At 40.4% G+C, this 17,332-nt stretch overlaps 1 protein-coding gene across 1 annotated transcript in view; it reads right to left on the reverse strand.

The window, feature by feature from the left end:
- Positions 1–9,716: 9,716 nt before the first annotated feature.
- The window catches only part of GANC (glucosidase alpha, neutral C), a 73,718-nt gene continuing 66,102 nt past the window's right edge, over positions 9,717–17,332 (reverse strand). Inside the window, exons 22-24 of the mRNA XM_007460139.1 lie at positions 16,476–16,588; positions 10,424–10,527; positions 9,717–9,826 (exon numbers count right to left, since the gene is read on the reverse strand). Coding sequence (XP_007460201.1) covers positions 9,717–9,826; positions 10,424–10,527; positions 16,476–16,588 — 327 coding nt within the window. The remainder of the gene's footprint in view (positions 9,827–10,423; positions 10,528–16,475; positions 16,589–17,332) is intronic.

A 17,332-nucleotide genomic window follows, 5' to 3' on the forward strand; every position in this document is an offset into this window, starting at 1 on the left:
AGGGTTGTGTTTCAGTGGCCCGAAGAAGCCTGAGCCAGGAGAACCAAAAATAGACATGAAGAAAGATCATGAGTATGAGAGCAAGAGAGAGGCTAGCAGTGCAGCTAGACTGCATTCTCGAGAGAGAAGGACCTGGCCAGGGATGTTCCTGTGTTGCCATTAAGTTCTGGTGTTGTCAGGAAATGAAAGGGGAATATCTGAGTAAAATGAACACTGAAACTTAGCAAAGAATGGCAGATACATTATTGAATTGGCAGTTATCCAGACTATCAAACTATTAGCCACCAAATTAATGGAAAACAATATTGAAAAAAGCTTGCAAGGGTGAATGTGAGATACTGAATTCTAGGAGAATGTTCTAGGCATTTTTGAGAACATGATTTTTACTTTTTAAAATTCTAGGATATCAGAATATTATTCAACTGGATTTGGCATCTCTTCTAGAATGTTCTGATGTCAGCGTTCAGTGAAACTGTCTGGGTGGAAAATGCCACTCAGCAGAGTCCTCAGTTGAGAAAATCCCTGTCTCTTCTTGCCCACTTGACCTAGCTATCCCTTGTCTCTCCCCACCCCCAAGATAAACACTGGGACCAAATCTTCTATGAAAAGTGCACCTGAGTACAGATTATTCAGGCGTGCCACATTAGGCATCTGAGTCAGAAGCTGGAATTGGATACTGAGCCAGGTTAGCTGTCAAGTCCTGGCATGTCATACCCAAACAGTTGGCTTCAGGGCTCTTAGATGAGACCACAAGTGGCTCTGGGGAAGGAAGTTGCCTGCCTGGCCTCTGCCTTGTCTTCTACTCACGGTAGCTGCTACCCAGGCTGTCAGGAGATGGCCACATACCAAGTGTGGCTGAGTGAAGGCTAGTCCCAGACTGCAGCTCTGCCTGTTCCCATGTGCCCATCTCAGCCCAGGGCTAGAGGCTATGAGAGAAGGTAGGAAGTGACAGCTGAAATAGGGAGTCCTGCCAGGCTCGTGATCCCTGGGGTTGCAGCTTTGAGGAACCATCAGCTTATTCTCCCATCCCTCTAAGGAAATGCCCAAGGATCTTTATTACTACTCTTGGAGAGGCAGAATAGAGAAGGGCAGCATCTGAAGCTGACTGCCTAGGTTCAAAGTTTAGGCCTGCTGCTCATTGGCTGTGCCTGTGTAGCTTTAGGTGAGCCACTTCTTCCTTTCTTCCTATGTCTCAGTTTTCTCACCTATAAAATGGGTATAATGATAGTCATTCTGTTATTGAGTTGTTGTAAAAACTAAACAAATTGTGTATATTTAAAATAGTGGCAGGATCGTCTTAAGCACATAATAAATGTTAGAGATGAACCGAAGTTAATATTATTTTTGGGTTATATCAGGTTGAATGACAGTTACTCATTGGCACAAATCAGCTTTCACTTTATGAGCATTTATTGACCATATTCCATGTGAACAGTGCATCTGCCCAGGACCATGTGGTCACAGAGTCTCCAATCAGAGGCGTGCCTATCTCCCTGCACTAAAAGAGCCTCTAAAAAGACTGACTTCCACCATCAAACTCACTAATGGAATGGAAAGCAAAGGGGGGCAGTTTCCTTCTCCTGCCATAATATGTGCCATCATGTTTGAGTCCCAGCTCTATACCACCTTGAAATTCACAGCACCAACCCACATTTTATTGTTTCTCTTTCTTGAGCTTCCTGTTTGCCCACAGGACTATAAGCTCTGTGAAGGTGGGAACTGGGTCCCCACTGCACCGTAAGGGTTAAGCACATAGAAGGTTCTTAATAAATATGTGTTGTATATCTGTTGAATGACGTTTCCCTACGTGAGAAGAAATTTCTTCCACTTCTTATTTCTTTGCCAATGCAATCAAAGTATCTTGGCTGATCTGCCTCCGGGGAAGGAGCTGTCTCTGGCCCCCACACAGCTGACCTTCTTTTCCTCAGCTGTCTAAGCTAGCTCCATCCTTGGTAATGAAGATGGGTGTGTGATGGAGATCAGCCTCTTGTCATAGCACAATGGGAAAACTGTATCAAACACACAGAGTGCAAGGTGCTATTCATTTTGCTCTACCAATTGTTGTGAATAAAACCCCCTCTCGGGGGTTTTGGATTAGCAGGTCCAAACTCAAGGTTTATTCAGCTGCACAGCTGTAGAAACTCGTGCTATCAGCGAGAAATCCAATCTGAGCCTACAAACAAAGGCAGATGATGAGCATGTAAACAGCTGCACGTTTTCAATTCCCAGAGCCTCTTCAAGGATAAAGAACTCATTTTTGTAACATATTTCAGCTAAGGTCATGCAATATCTGCAGCTGGAATGGCTTCTGTTGCACCAACAAGGCAGTTAATGATTGCGTATCACTGTCTTCCACCAACATTTCTTTGATTCAACACTGTTGGAATTAATGCATTCGCTTATAATTAGAACACCTACCACTCATTAAGTGCCTACTGTGAGCTAGCCACTTCATATAGTTGTAAAAACTTCCTTTTTTTTTTGGCCACACTGCGCAGCATGTGGGATCTTAGTTCCCCAGCCAGGGATCAAACCCGTGCCCCCTCCATTGAAAGTGCGGAGTTTTAACCATTGTACCACCAGGAAAGTCCCCTAAGAACTTTTAAAGTAATTTTAAATATACAAAAGCATTGCAAAGATAGCACAGATTTCCCGAATACCCTTCAACAGCCTCCCTTAATGTTTACACCTTACATAACCATGGTACAATGATCGAAAGTCAGAAATGAATGTTGGTAAGATACCACTAACTGAACTACAAGATATATTTTGATTTCCTCAGTGTTTCAGCTAGTGCTTTTTTCCCCCTTCTGTTACAGAATTTGATCTGCACTGCATTTAATTGTCATATCTCCTTAGTGTCCGCCAATCTCTGACAGTTCCACAGTCTTTGTCTCTCTTGAACTTGGCACTTTTGAAGAGTACTTGTCAGATATGTTGTAGAATGTCCCTAACTTGAGTTTGTCTGATGTTTTTCACATGATTAGACTGAGATTATGGTTTGGGGGATGAATATCACAGAGGTTATGCACCCTTCTCATAAAATCAGATCTGGGGGTACATGACATTGATGTATTTTATTAGTGGTGATATCAACCTTGAGTACCTGGCTAAGGTGGCATCTACCAGGTTTCTCCAAAGTAAAGTTACTATTTTTTTCCTTTCCATACACATGGAATACTTTTAATCTGTACACAACCCTGCAGGTCTGATTAATCCCATTTTACAGCTGAGAAAATTTGAGATATCTGCTCTATTTTTACAGTTAAGTCATGGGAAACTCACAGAATTTTAGAGATTTATCTCTTTTCTTGAACAAAAGAGGAAACCAAAGCCTAGAGAGATTAAATGACATGGTCAAGGTCATTCTGCCAGTTCACTACAGAACCAAACTAGACCCCAGGTCTCCTGATATCCAGAGAAGGAATAAATGCATGACTAAGACTCCAGTAATGTGCATTAGGCATAAAATCTCTGGATCCTTGCGTATAAATAGTCAGGGCTTCCCTTCCCCTAGCTCTGATGGGAGTGGAATCTAACACCATCAGCCATGCTGAAAACAACAGTCAAGAAGCAGCTGTCTGATTCTGGCTGGCCTTGCTGTGGCACTGCAGTCTTTAGCTAGTCATAAGACAGGCAGATCTGATATCAGATGCCAATGTCTCCTTTATTTCTGCTAGAATGTGAGCTATATGGCCCCCATTGTCTGCGGTTAATATGGTAATCTGTTTCCAGTGGAGTTGCTGATGGCTTTCTATCCCCTGGACTGAGAAGTTATTTTAGTCTAGAGTGCCACTCCCCTCCACCCCCACCCCCGGAATTATGCTGGGCATTCAGAGAGTTTGGTAGATGGAAATCTTAAAAGCAGAGTGGAATGCTTGATATTGTCATAGGAGTTCCGTTACTAAGAAGGCTTTTAGGTAAGATGGTCAGTTATGAGCTAAAACCCATTGAACTCCAAATATTTATGTGTTTTGACTGTGTTTCTGCTGCCTATCACTATGATACACTGATCCTGAAAAGGATGTGAAAAAGTGAAGGAATTCTGCACGCAGACCAAACTCTAGAACTGCGGTCTTCCCTACGGCTACAACAATCTGATAGGCCAGTATTAGTTAACCAGGATGTAAGGCTCAGCACAACTTTAAGGCAAACCCACGGTGACGAGCTGTGCTTTTCACTCTAGGGAGCCTTTAGGAGAATGGCCCAATCTGGGGCTGGCCCTGGTCATGTTGATGTGTGAGACCAGGACCCTAGAATTCACTTAGTTCTGAAAGTGAGTTGTACCCCAGAACATAAATAGTCCTATAGGTACATTTAAATGAAAACAGCCAGGACTTCCCTGGTGGTCCAGTGGCTAAGAGTCCGTGTTCCTAATGCAGGGGACCCGGGTTCGATCTCTGGTCAGGGAACTATATCCCGCATGCTGCAACTAAGACCCGGTGTAGCCAAGTAAATAAATAAATATTAAAAAATAAAAAGAAAGAAACTAGGCCTCTAGGGCAGGGAATGTTTTGGTACCTGGTCAAACTGGAATCTACATCCTGGGATCACTTCTGTCAGGAATTGACCACTCCAGGTCTATTATAGCCAGGATCCGCAGGATGATTTAGACCTGGGAAAAGAAGGAAGGTGACAAAACTGGCCTTCCAAATGCATGAAGGACTTTTCCTGACCACTATACAGGGCATCTGCCCTAAATAAATGCCTGCCACAAACATGTATTCCATTCTATTTCTTAGTGTGAATACCCTCCTGAAAGCTCCATGGTCAGCTCCTGCAGTCAGACAGGACCTCTGTGGGGAAGCACATATAGAAGCACGTACAGCGCTGCCATAGTGTGGGTGGTGTGAGGTCAGGGGCTGCTGGCCTAGTGCTCCAAGGGTGGTATTTGTGTTCCCTGAAGTAGGGGGCTTGGTTTGGCCCGGCATTTCTCCGGTGAAGAACAGCTGATCTGATGATTGTGAAGAGGTCTGCTGCATCAGAGATAAAGGTGTTTTCTTGTACTGGAGTTCATTATTTTTATTTTTATTAGAAAAAATTTTAATTGAAGTATAGTTGATTTACAATGTTGTGTTAGTTTCAGGTGTGCAGCAAAGTGATTCAGATATACCTATACTTTTCCAGATTCTTTCCCATTATAGGTTTTTACAAGATACTGAATATAGTTTCCTGTGCTATACAGTAGGTGCTTGTTGTTTATCTATTTTATATATAGTAATGTGTATCTGTTAACCCCAGACTCCTAATTTTCCTCTCCCCCACTTTCCCCTTTGGTAACCATAAGTTTGTTTTCCATGTCTGTAAGTCTGTTTCTGTTTTGTAAATAAATTCATTTGTATCATTTTTTTTAGATTCCACATATAAGCGATGTCATATGATATTTGTCTTTCTCTGTATGACTTACTTCACTTAGTAAGATAATCTCTAGGTCCATCCATTTGCTGCAAGTGGCATTATTTCATTCTTTAAAAAATTTATTCATTTATTTATTTTTAAATATTTATTTTGGCTGTGCCGGGTCTTACTTGTGGCATGCCGGATCTTTGTTACAGCATGTGCACTCTTTAGTTGCAGCATGAATGTGGGATCTAGTTCACTGACCAGGGATTGAACCCAGGCCCCCTGCGTTGGGAGCATGGAGTCTTACCCACTGGACCACCAGGGAAGTCCCATTATTTCATTCTTTTCATGGCTGAGTAATATTCCATTGTATGTGTACACCACATCTTTTACCCATTCATCTGTTGATTGACACTTAGGTTACTTCCATGTCTTGGCTATTGTGAATACTGCTGCTATGAACATAGGGGTGCATGTATCTTTTTGAATTACAGTCTTCTCTGGATATATGCCCAGGAGTGGGATTGCAAGATCATATGGTAATTCCATTCTTAGTTTTTTTAAGAAACCTCCATACTGTTCTACATAGTGTCTTGGAGTTCATTCTTAACTCCGTTTGTTTCATCCTATTTTACATGCTACAGCTTATAACCCTTTACAACAATACAAAGCAAACATTTTAAAGCTGTTAGATACTAGGAAGATATGGCCCAGCATCTTTGTTTTTAAAACTTTTTGTTTTGAAATGGTTTAAAACTTAACAGGAAAGTTGAAAATATAGTGTAAGGAATTCCTGTATACCCTTCATGCAGATTCTTCAGTTATAACATTTTAATACATTTTGCCAATTTTCTCTCTCTGTCTCTGTCTCTTTTTCTCATACATACATAAATTATTTTCTGAGCCATTTGAGAGTAAGTCAGAGCTATGCTACTTTAATACTTCCGTACATATTTCCTAAAAATAAGGAAATTCTTCTATGTAATTATAGTACAATTCTCAAAATTAGGAAAATTACCATGTAATCAAAAGATTCTATTCAAGTTTTGCCAACTGTCCCAGTAATGTCCCTTATAGTTCCAGGATGGAACCCAGGATCATACATTTGTTGTCATATCTCTTTAGTCCCCCTTTAATCTGGAACAGTTCCTCAGACCTGTTTTTCATGGCCTTCACATTTTGAGCAGTATAGGATGTGCCTCAATTCTGTTTTTTTTTTAAAAATATTAATTATTTAATTTGGCTGCGCCAAGTCTTAGTTGTGGCACGCGGGATCTTCGTTGCTGCGTGCGGGATCTCCGTTGCGGTGTGTGAACTCTTAGTTGCAGTATGTTAACTCTTAGTTGCAGCATGTGAACTCTTAGTTGCAGCATGTGGGATCTAGTTCCCCGACCAGGGATCAAACCCAGGCCCCCTGCATTGGGAGCATGGAGTCTCAGTCACTGGACCATCAGGGAAGTCCCCAGCTTTGGTCTGTTTATTATAAACTTACATAAATGAAATCACTCAGTAAACATTTTATCAAACACATACTTCTATGTTGATATATATAGATTTTTATTTTAATGGTTGCATAATATTCTACTGTATGAAAGGGCTATATTTAACCAATCCCCTGATAAAGGACATTTAGTTTATTTCTAGTTTTCCATAGTATAAGCCACATTACAATTAGTAGCTCTGAGCAATTTATCTGATTTATCTGAAGTGGAATTTCTGGGTTAAAGCATGCAAATTTAAAAATTTGATGCTATTGCCAGATTGCCACCCAGAAAGATTATACTTAGCATAATTCCACCAATGATGCACGAAAATGCCTATTCTCCACACCAGCATTAGCACTGGACATTTTCATTTTAATCTTGGCCAATCATGGACACCCCCATTTCTCTGAATATTAACAACGCTGAGCGTATTTCATGCTTATTTTGCCTATTTCAATTTCTTTTATGAATTACCTTTGCCCATATTTCTTTTGAGCAGTTTCTAACGTTTAAACTGATTTGTCAACTCATTCCTTGGCATTTAAGTCTTAAAAGAAAGACATATTATATATTCATTTTAGAGCTTTGTTTGAATCTTTGTTAAAACGATCCTAAGTTCTTACATAAAATCCAGTTTCCTGAGAAAACATATCAAGAGTTAGCCACAACAAGGTAACTCAACACTGTAGGCCAACTCGGCCCCGCTTAGCTCTCTGGTCCTGAGCTTCAGATATAGGAGGTGGGTAAAGTGTGAGAAGCAATAAGAGCAGATAACATTTAAGAACACCCAGGATGTATTTCTCTCCATTCAATGTATCTAGTTAAACCTTTCAGGATAGTTCTGGGTCAAGACAGAGCAGTTCCTCACTAACCTACTCTAAAGTTCTTATTTCATTCCTTCCTCCAAAAATATTTTAAATGGATGAATAATAGACACATAATAAACGTTGAACTGAAGATAGGTCTTAATTATTCAGCCTTAAGTGCTGTTAAAAACCATCATTTATATTAGGTAAGAGCATTCAGTTTTCAATTTAAGTCTTACCGTAGCTTGGCAAGGGAAACTTGAAGCTGGGAAATAGGACTTCAGCTAATGGAGGCTTCTTCCTTTCTCCTTAATTGCAAAACTTACAGAAATAGGAGCAAAGAATCTGTATATGTCTATGTGCACTTATATATGGTGCAAAGCTCAAATCTCAACTGATACAATCAAATGTGTCCACGAGGAAATGTGTAGTGTTTACTATATCTGGAGGGAAGAGTTCTAGGTCAGAAAAGTAAATTAGAAACAAATACATTCAATTCTCAATTTTAAATAAATCAAATTCATCAGTCAACCAATTACAGCCAACCATTACTAAAAGCCAAGTATAATCGTGCTCTGGCAGATATAAGACAAATATAACATGATCTTGAAGAACATACAACCTAGTAGAGGAACAAGACAGACAAACCTGAAACACTGAGGCACCAACCCTGAGAATGCTAAGCAGAATGCATATTATAATTGGGGCAGCATTTCAGAGAAGGGCAAAATCACTGCTCATAGTAAAGGGGAGTTGAGGGTGTTAGGGTAGTTAGAAAGGCTCTGTGGGGAAGTGGGATTTGAGTTGGGCCTGGATGGATGGTAGGATTTGCATAGGTGGAGGGCAGACCATGGATATTGGGACCCAGGGAACAGAGGCATAGAGGTGGCAGTGGGCAAGCTGCTGAGTGGAAGAAGCCTGATAAGCAAATGTGCATGTTGAGCAGTGCTGAGGACATGTGACTGCCCCAGCAGATGCTGCGGCCGCAGGGCGTCCCTGGGGAGCATCCTGGGGAACTGGCATGGTGTAGTGTTCTAGCCCACGCCACGCTGTACTAGAGTCTGAGGCAAAAGTAAAACGCAGTACTATCGATTCTGTCCTTATGTAAAATTTTGATATTTTGTTCATCATGGATTTTTTTTTTTTGCTGTTAATTTTGATTTTTAAAAATATTGCATTAAAATATTATTTATTTTGATTACTGTGATTTGGGGCATCCCCTTAAATTTTGTGCCCCAGGCAAGTGCCTTACTTGCCTCCCCCTCATCCCGGCCCTGTGTTCTATTTCTGAAGTTTGAGGGTGGGGACATGGGTAATTATTTTATTATTTTAAATTACAGCTTACTCATATTACAAATAAGCTTTGGTTAGTGGACAGTATTTAATAAAAAAAATTAATATAAAGAAATTAGAACTTTAAGGAGATTAATAATTTGGAACTTTGGACCCCAAAAAGCATGACAGGGAAAAGAGCCCTTTGTGTTCCTGAGTCAGGCTCTAGGGTAGAGTAACTAACTCCCTGTTGCTGCAGTGAATACACTGCAAGCAGAAAAGTTTGTCTTGTCCAGGTCTAAGTGGGTAAAAGATAACTGGGGTGGCGGGGGCACCAGAAGCTGCTGTCCACTTGGAGACAGGCCTTGAGCAGCTCAGCTGCTGGAGCCCAAGTGGCTCTGCCACATGGACTGAGACAAGCTTCCACAAGGTGGGTGGACTTGGCCCACTTCTCACATAAAACAAACCCATCCAGCTGTGCTCAAAGAGAAGCTGCCCACCGGGCCAGAGTGCATACCACAGGTCATGGCCCAAGGAGCAATGCGAGATCTGTGAACGCTATAAATGTCTCTGGGCCACTTGCATGTAGGAGAAGAGGGGGTGTGTGACACAAAGATTATTATTAGCACATCTAAAAATGTAACATCTGAAAAATCTGAAAGCTATTGTTTGTTAGTAAACTGGTAACTTATGAAAGATGACTTTGAGCCAGAGAAGTCAATAGCATGCAGCACAAATCGCAAAAAAAGGCCCGTGGAAAGGCAGAAAGGTGCAGCTGCTCCCAGCACTTGTCACTAGGTGCACTGCTCTGTCACTGGATTTGGACCTTCCAGTCAGCACCAATGTTCAGTGAGAACTTCTCCAGGGTCAGGGTGGATGTTTTCGCACAATATGTAAAAGCCACAGGCTGAGCTTTACCATCTAGATATCAAAATTGTAAAAGGGAAAGTTTGATGAACATCTAGGAGAGAAATTTTGAATTTACAATGTTTCTAACTCTGTTATAAAGCCTTATGCCCCATATAGGAGAATCCAAATTAATAGCACTTGTACCCATGGACTTCCATGAAATTTTAAAATATGAAACACTCCACTGTTTTGAGTGCAAGACTGATTGAAAACAAACTAAGGAACAAAGTGATTTGTCCAACAAATTCAGTAGGTAAAAAAGGATATATCCTATCCCATGTCCTTTAAGAAACTCCATAAACTCCATGAGCAGGATCCCCCAGGACTTCAGATATCTACAGTTTTAAAAAAATATTCAGAGAAGTTACCATATTACTTCAAGTCCCAAATAATTTCCTTCAGGAAAATATTAACTGCTTACAACGAGCAGAAAGACCAGTTGATGAAGAGAAGCAGGATGGCGTCATGCCCTCTAGATACTAGTATATTTGACTCCTGCCAGAAAGAGCAGAGTCCACTTGGCTAAGCACATTATGTCAGTTTTAGACTAATCATCTCTTCACTGAAGATACCTCTATGTTTACAAAAACAAATAGCCTGTTTCCTCACCAGGTGAGTGGCTGGTCACAGAAGATGGCTGCTTCTTGAGGCCTAGGACCAAGATCTGCTCCACCACACACTTGCTGGGATAATGACCCCTCTTGTCAGCACAACTGGAATAGATACAACAAATGGCATTAGGAGAAGGAGAGGAATAGGGGTTTGGACTGGTTACCAGGTCACCATCCCGAGCCTTGTGAGTTCCCCTCCCATCTTTCTCTGTGGAGGCATGAAACATATAGTGGTCACATTTACTAGGATGAAGAGATGGAAAAAGATGACCCTATGTGCCGAGGACAAGCTAACCGGTAGTCTCCCTCTAACAAGCCATTGGGAGAGGCATCACTTAAGGATACTGAAGTCCCAAATATTACTTGGATGCTACAGTCAAATTGTAAGAAATCAGATACTTAATGAATGGCTGAAGAGATGAATAAATTGGATTAATGGGAATTTATACTGAATTCTTTTTTATTTTTCAGAGAGGGAAGGAAAGGAAGACAGAGACAATAAGGAAAGGATGTTCATGAAGTGGTTGAAAAATACTCCTGGGGGGCTCCAGACCAAGATGGCAACATTAGAGGCTCCTGAATTTCCCTCCTCCCACAGATGCACTGAATATAAAGCTACACATGGAGCAATTCCCTTTAAGAGAAATCCGGAAACTAGCTGAGTGACTCCTAAGAAAATACCCACATCAAAACAAGTAGGAGGGACTTTCCTGGTGGTCCAGTGGGTAAGACTCCATGCTCCCAATGCAGGTGGCCCAGGATCGATCCCTGGCCAGGGAACTAGATCCCACATGCATGCTGCAACTAAGAAGTTGGCATGCCACAACTAAGACCCGGCACAGCCAAAATAAACTATAAATAAATAAAAATAAGTTAAAAACAAAAAAACCAAAACAAACAAAACAAGTAGGAGAGCAGAAGCAAGAAGAACTACAATTCTGCAGCCTGTGGAACGAAAACCGCATTCACAGAAAGAGAGACAAAAATGAAAAGGCAGAGGACTATGTACCAGATGAAGGAACAAGATAAAACCCCAGAAAACCAGCTACATGCAGTGGAGATAGGCAACTTCCCAAAAAAAGAATTCAGAATAATGATAGTGAAGATGATCCAGGACCTCGGAAAAAGAATAGAAGCAAAGATCGAGAAGATGCAAGAAATGTGTAACAAAGACCTGGAAGAAATAAAGAACAAACACCTAGAAGAATTAAAGAACAAACACCTAGGGCTTCCCTGGTGGCGCAGTGGTTGAGAGTCCGCCTGCCGATGCAGGGGACACGGGTTCGTGCCCCGGTCCGGGAAGATCCCACATGCCGTGGAGCAGCTGGGCCCGGGAGCCATGGCCGCTGAGCCTGCGTGTCCCGGAGCCTGTGCTCCACAATGGGAGAGGCCACAACAGTGAGAGGCCCGCGTACCGCAGAACTAGAAGAATGAAAGAACAAACAAACAGAGATGAACAATACAATAACTGAAATGAAAAATTACACTAGAAGAATCAATAGCAGAATAACTGAGGCCAAAGAACAGATAAGTGACCTGGAAGACAGAATGGTGGAATTCACTGCCATGGAACAGAATAAAGAATGAAAAGAAATGAAGACAGCTTAAGAGACCTCTGGGACAACATTAAATGCACCAACATTTGCATTATAGTAGACCCAGAAGGAGAAGAGAAAGGACCTGAGAAAATATTTGAAGAGATTATAGTCGAAAACTTCCCTAAGATGGGAAAGGAAATAGCCACCCAAGTCCAGGAAGTGCAGAGAATCCCAGGCAGGATAAACCCAAGGAGAAACACTTCAAGACACATAGTAATCAAATTGACAAAAGTTAAAGTCAAAGAAAAGTTATTAAAAGCAGCAAGGGAAAAATGACAACATACAGGGGGACTCCCATAAGGTTAACAACTGATTTCCCAGCAGAAACTCTACATGCCAGAAGGGAGTGGCATGATATATTTAAAGTGATGAAAGGGAATAAACTACAACCAAGATTACTCTACCCGGCAAGGATCTCATTCAGATTCGACAGAGAAATCAAAAGATTTACAGAAAAGCAAAAGCTAAGGGAATTCAGCACCACCGAACCAGCTTTACAACAAATGCTAAAGGAACTTCTCTAGGCAGGAAACACAAATGCTAAAGGAACTTTACAACAATAAATGCTAAAGGAACAAATGCTAAAGGAACTTCTTCTCTAAGTGGGAAACACAAGAGAAGAAAAGGACCTACAAAAACAAACCCAAAACAATTAAGAAAATGGTAATAGGAACATACATATCGGTGATTACCTTAAATGTGAATGAATTAAAGGCTCCAACCAAAAGACACAGGCTCGCTGAATGGATACAAAAACAAGACCCATATATATGCTGTCTACAAGAGACCAACTTCAGACCTAGGTACACATACAGACTGAAAGTGAGGGGATGGAAAAACATATTCCATGCAAATGGAAATCAAAAGAAAGCTGGAGTAGCAATACTCATATCAGATAAAATAGACTTTAAAATAATGTTACAAGAGACAAGGAAGGACACTACATAATGATCAAGGGATCAGTCCAAGAAGAAGATATAGCAATTATAAATATATATGCACCCAACACAGGAGTACCTCAATACATAAGGCAGATGCTAATAGCTGTAAAAGAGGAAATCGACAGTAACACAATAATAGTGGGGGACTTTAACACCTCACTTACCCAATGGACATACCATCCAGATGGAAAATTAATATGGAAACCCAAGCTTTAAATGACACAATAGACCAGATAGATTTAATTGATATTTATAAGACATTCCATCCAAAAACAGATTACACTTTCTTCTCAAGTGCACACGGAACATCCTCCAGGATAGATCACATCTTGGGTCACAAATCAAGCGTCGGTAAATTTAAGAAAACTGAAATCAGGCATGTTTGCCAAACCACAATGCTATGAGATTAGAAGTTAATTACAGGGAAAAAAATGTAAAAAACACAAACACATGGAGGCTAAACAATACGTTACTAAATAACCAAGAGATCTCTGAAAAAATCAAAGAGGAAATCAAAAAATACCTAGAGACAAATGACAATGAAAACACGATGATCCAAAACCTATGGGATGGAGTAAAAGCAGTTCTAAGAGGGAAGTTTATAGCAATACAATCCTACCTCAAGAAACAAGAAAAATCTCAAATAAACAATCTAACCTTACACGTATAGGAACTAGAGAAAGAAAAACAAACAAAACCCAAAGTTAGTCTAAGGAAAAAAATCATAAAGATCAGAGCAGAAATAAATGAAATAGAAACAAAGAAAACAGTAGCAAAGATCAATAAAACTAAAAGCTGGTTCTTTGAGAAGATAAAATTGATAAACCTTTAGCCAGACTCATCAAGAAAAAGAGGGAGAGGACTCAAATCAATAAAATTAGAAATGAAAAAGGAGAAGTTAAAACGGACACTGCAGAAATACAAAGCATCATAAAAGACTATTACAAGTTGGGCTTCCCTGGTGGCGCAGTGGTTGAGAGCCCGCCTGCCGATGCAGGGGACGCGGGTTCGTGCCCCGGTCCGGGAAGAATGGACAAATTCTTAGAAAGGTATAACCTACCAAGACTGAACCAGGAAGAAATAGAAAATATGAACAGAACAAATCACAAGTAATGAAATTGAAACTGTGATTAAAAATCTTCCAACAAACAAAAGTCCAGGACCAGATGGCTTCACAGGTGAATTCTACCAAACATTTAGAGAAGAGCTAACACCCATCCTTCTCAAACTCTTCCAAAAAACTGCAGAGGAAGGAACACTCCCAAACTCATTCTGGTGAGGCCACCATCACCCTGATACCAAAACCAAACAGATACTACAAAAAAATAAAATTACAGACCAATATCACTGATGAATATAGATGCAAAAATCCTCAACAAAATACCAGCAAACAGAATCCAACAACACATTAAAAGGATCATACACCACGATCAAGTGGGATTTATTCCAGGGATGCAAGGATTCTTCAATATACGCAAATCAATCAATGTGATACACCATATTCACAAACTGAAGAATAAAAACCGTATGATCATCTCAATAGATGCAGAAAAAGCTTTTGACAAAATTCAACACCCATTTTTAATAAAAACTCTCCAGAAAGTTGGCATAGAGGGAACCTACCCCAACATAAGAAAGGCCATATATGAAAAAAAAAAAAAAGTAGGAAAGGCTGAGACACACTCTCCATATAACCCCCACCCCTGGCATAGTCCCATACAATTGGGAAGGAATCCCCAACTCCTGGCTTCTCCAGGAAGAGAGAAGGGTTTGGACCACACGTCTAGTGTCCCTCCTTTCAAGGCTCCCACCTGAGGGATGGCCCTCAAATCACCCAGCTCTGATAGCCAATGGGCTTAATCATAGCAAATAAAGAAGCAGTTGTTAATAGGCAGTGTGGCTATCCCCCCAGGGCTCAGTGCAGAAGGAGCAGGCAAAAACATCCATCTCACAGGTTCTCCCTGGAAGGGATTTGACTGCATACTTTCCCAGCTACTGCCTGAGTGTTCTAATCAGCCTGCAACTAGGTGCTGACTAAAATCTGCCCCTTTGGGACACGAATGGGTCTCAGCACATCCTCAACAACTGTGAGTCACTAAGAACAAAGATGGCAGCTTGGATAATCACAAAGGTCTGAGAAACAACAAGGAGCTCAGGCCCAGCTGATCGACGAGGTTCATCTCCTACATGAGACCAGTCTGTCAAGACTGAAAGAGGTGGCTGTCTTATCTAATGTGAGAAACCAACACAAAGAGCCAAGGAAAATGAAACAGAGGAATATGTTCCAAACAAAAGAACACGATTAATCTACAGAAACTGACCTCAACAAAATGGAGGTAAGTTATTTACCTGATCAAAAGTTCAAACTAGTGGTCATAACGATGCTCACCAAGGTCACAGAGCAATGCATGAACAAAGTGAGAATTTCAACGAAGACAGAAAATATTAAAAAGTACCAAACAAAATATAGACCTGAAGAATACAAGAAGTGAACTGAAAAATTCAATAAATACTGCATGGTGTCACTTATATATGGAACGTAAAAAAATTTTCAAAAAAGGAAAGTTGAACTCATAGAAAAAGAGAGTAGAATGGGGGTTGCTAGGGGCTGGGGGGTAGGGGAAGTAGAGAGAGGCTGGTAAAAGAGTACAAACTTTCAGCTATAAGATGAATAAGGTTTGAGAATCTAATGTATAACATGGTAAATATAGTTGATAATACTGTATTGCATAACTGAAATTTGCCAAGAGAGTAGAACTTAAGTGTTCTCATCAAAAGGGGAAAAAAAGGGTTAAACATGTGAGGTGATGGATGTGTTAATTAACTTGATGACGGGAATACTTTCACAGTGCGTACATATATCAAATCATCACATTGTATACTTTAAATATATTACAATTGTATGTTTATACTAGTATATTTTATTAAAATTTTATTTCGAAATTATACCTTTATGACCTAGAGATTATCATACTGAGTGCAGTGAGTCACAGAAAGAAATATCGTATGATATCCCGTATATGCAGAATCTAAAAAGAAATGATACAAATGAACTTATTTACAAAACAGAAAAAGACTCACAAACTTAGAGAATGAACTTACGGTTACCGGGGGGAAGGGATAGTTAGGCAGTTTGAGATCGACATGTACACACTGCCATATTTAAAATGGATAAGCAACAAGGACATACTGTATAGCACAGGGAAATCTGCTCAATGTTATGTGGCAGCCTAGATGGGAGGGGAGTTTGGGGGAGAATGGATACATGTGTATGTATGGCTGAGTTGCTTTGCTGTGCACCTGAAACTAGCACAGCACTGTTAATCAGCTATTCTCCAATATAAAATAAAAAGTTAAAAAAATTACACCTTAATGAATCTGGGGGGGGAAATAAAAAATAATCCACAAGTGGCCTTCATCATTAATTTCTTAAAATAGCAACTCTGCATTTGAGGATAGCAAAAGGATAGCATAATTTAAGAAAGCACACAGCTTTTTTAGCTGCCATTACCTGTTGATCAAAACACCTGAGGCGAATGAAAACTTCCTGTGCAAGAATTGCTTCTGGTGGAGGTATTGGAATGAATGACCATCATCGAGATAGAATTCACCCACAGCAGAACCCTGGAGAGTGAATCACGGATAGAGAATGTGCTTATGTAATAGCTTTCTAGGAAAAGACTGTTGCCTCCCTAAAGGAAATAATAGATTTTAAAATCTATGAAAAATTATGTTGAACAACTGCTTAATATTCAAGCTGTACAAAGCAGTCATACAATATATACACTTACTACACATTTGTGAAATTATATGAATAAACAAGTCACACAAGAGGAGGACAAAGAGTTAGGACTTGTTGAAAGAGATTTAAACTATGAAGTATGGTCAGCGGCATAGGTGGCTTCCCCCAAAATACTATCCTAGAAGGTGACAACAGGTCAAGAAAAGTTCACAGAATAGAAATGAAATTAAAAGAAAAAATTGGTATACAACGTATGAGATCAGCTATCTTTAGAAGAGCCTCCATTTAGAGAACAGTATCTAGTTCCTACTGTCTTTTAGTAGGAGGACCACTTTTGCATGTCAGATAATGTCACAGCACTCCATATGGCAGTTCACTGTTATTGACAATGTTTCATGTGCTATGGACCTCGAGTTTCTTGTAATTATTCCATGGCCTCACATGAGCCCGAGGTCCATAGTTTGACCCAAGAAAACATGCTTAAATGAAATGGATTGAAAAGAAAGATGTAAGAAAAAGAAAGCTTAATTATTTTATAATATTTGCTTAAGGGGCTTCCCTGGTGGCGCAGTGGTTGAGAGTTCGCCTGCCGATGCAGGGGACACGGGTTCGTGCCCCGGTCTGGG

Source organism: Lipotes vexillifer, unplaced genomic scaffold (assembly GCF_000442215.2).
Source record: "Lipotes vexillifer unplaced genomic scaffold, Lipotes_vexillifer_v1.1 scaffold408, whole genome shotgun sequence".
In the NCBI taxonomy this organism is placed as follows: Eukaryota; Metazoa; Chordata; class Mammalia; order Artiodactyla; family Lipotidae; genus Lipotes; species Lipotes vexillifer.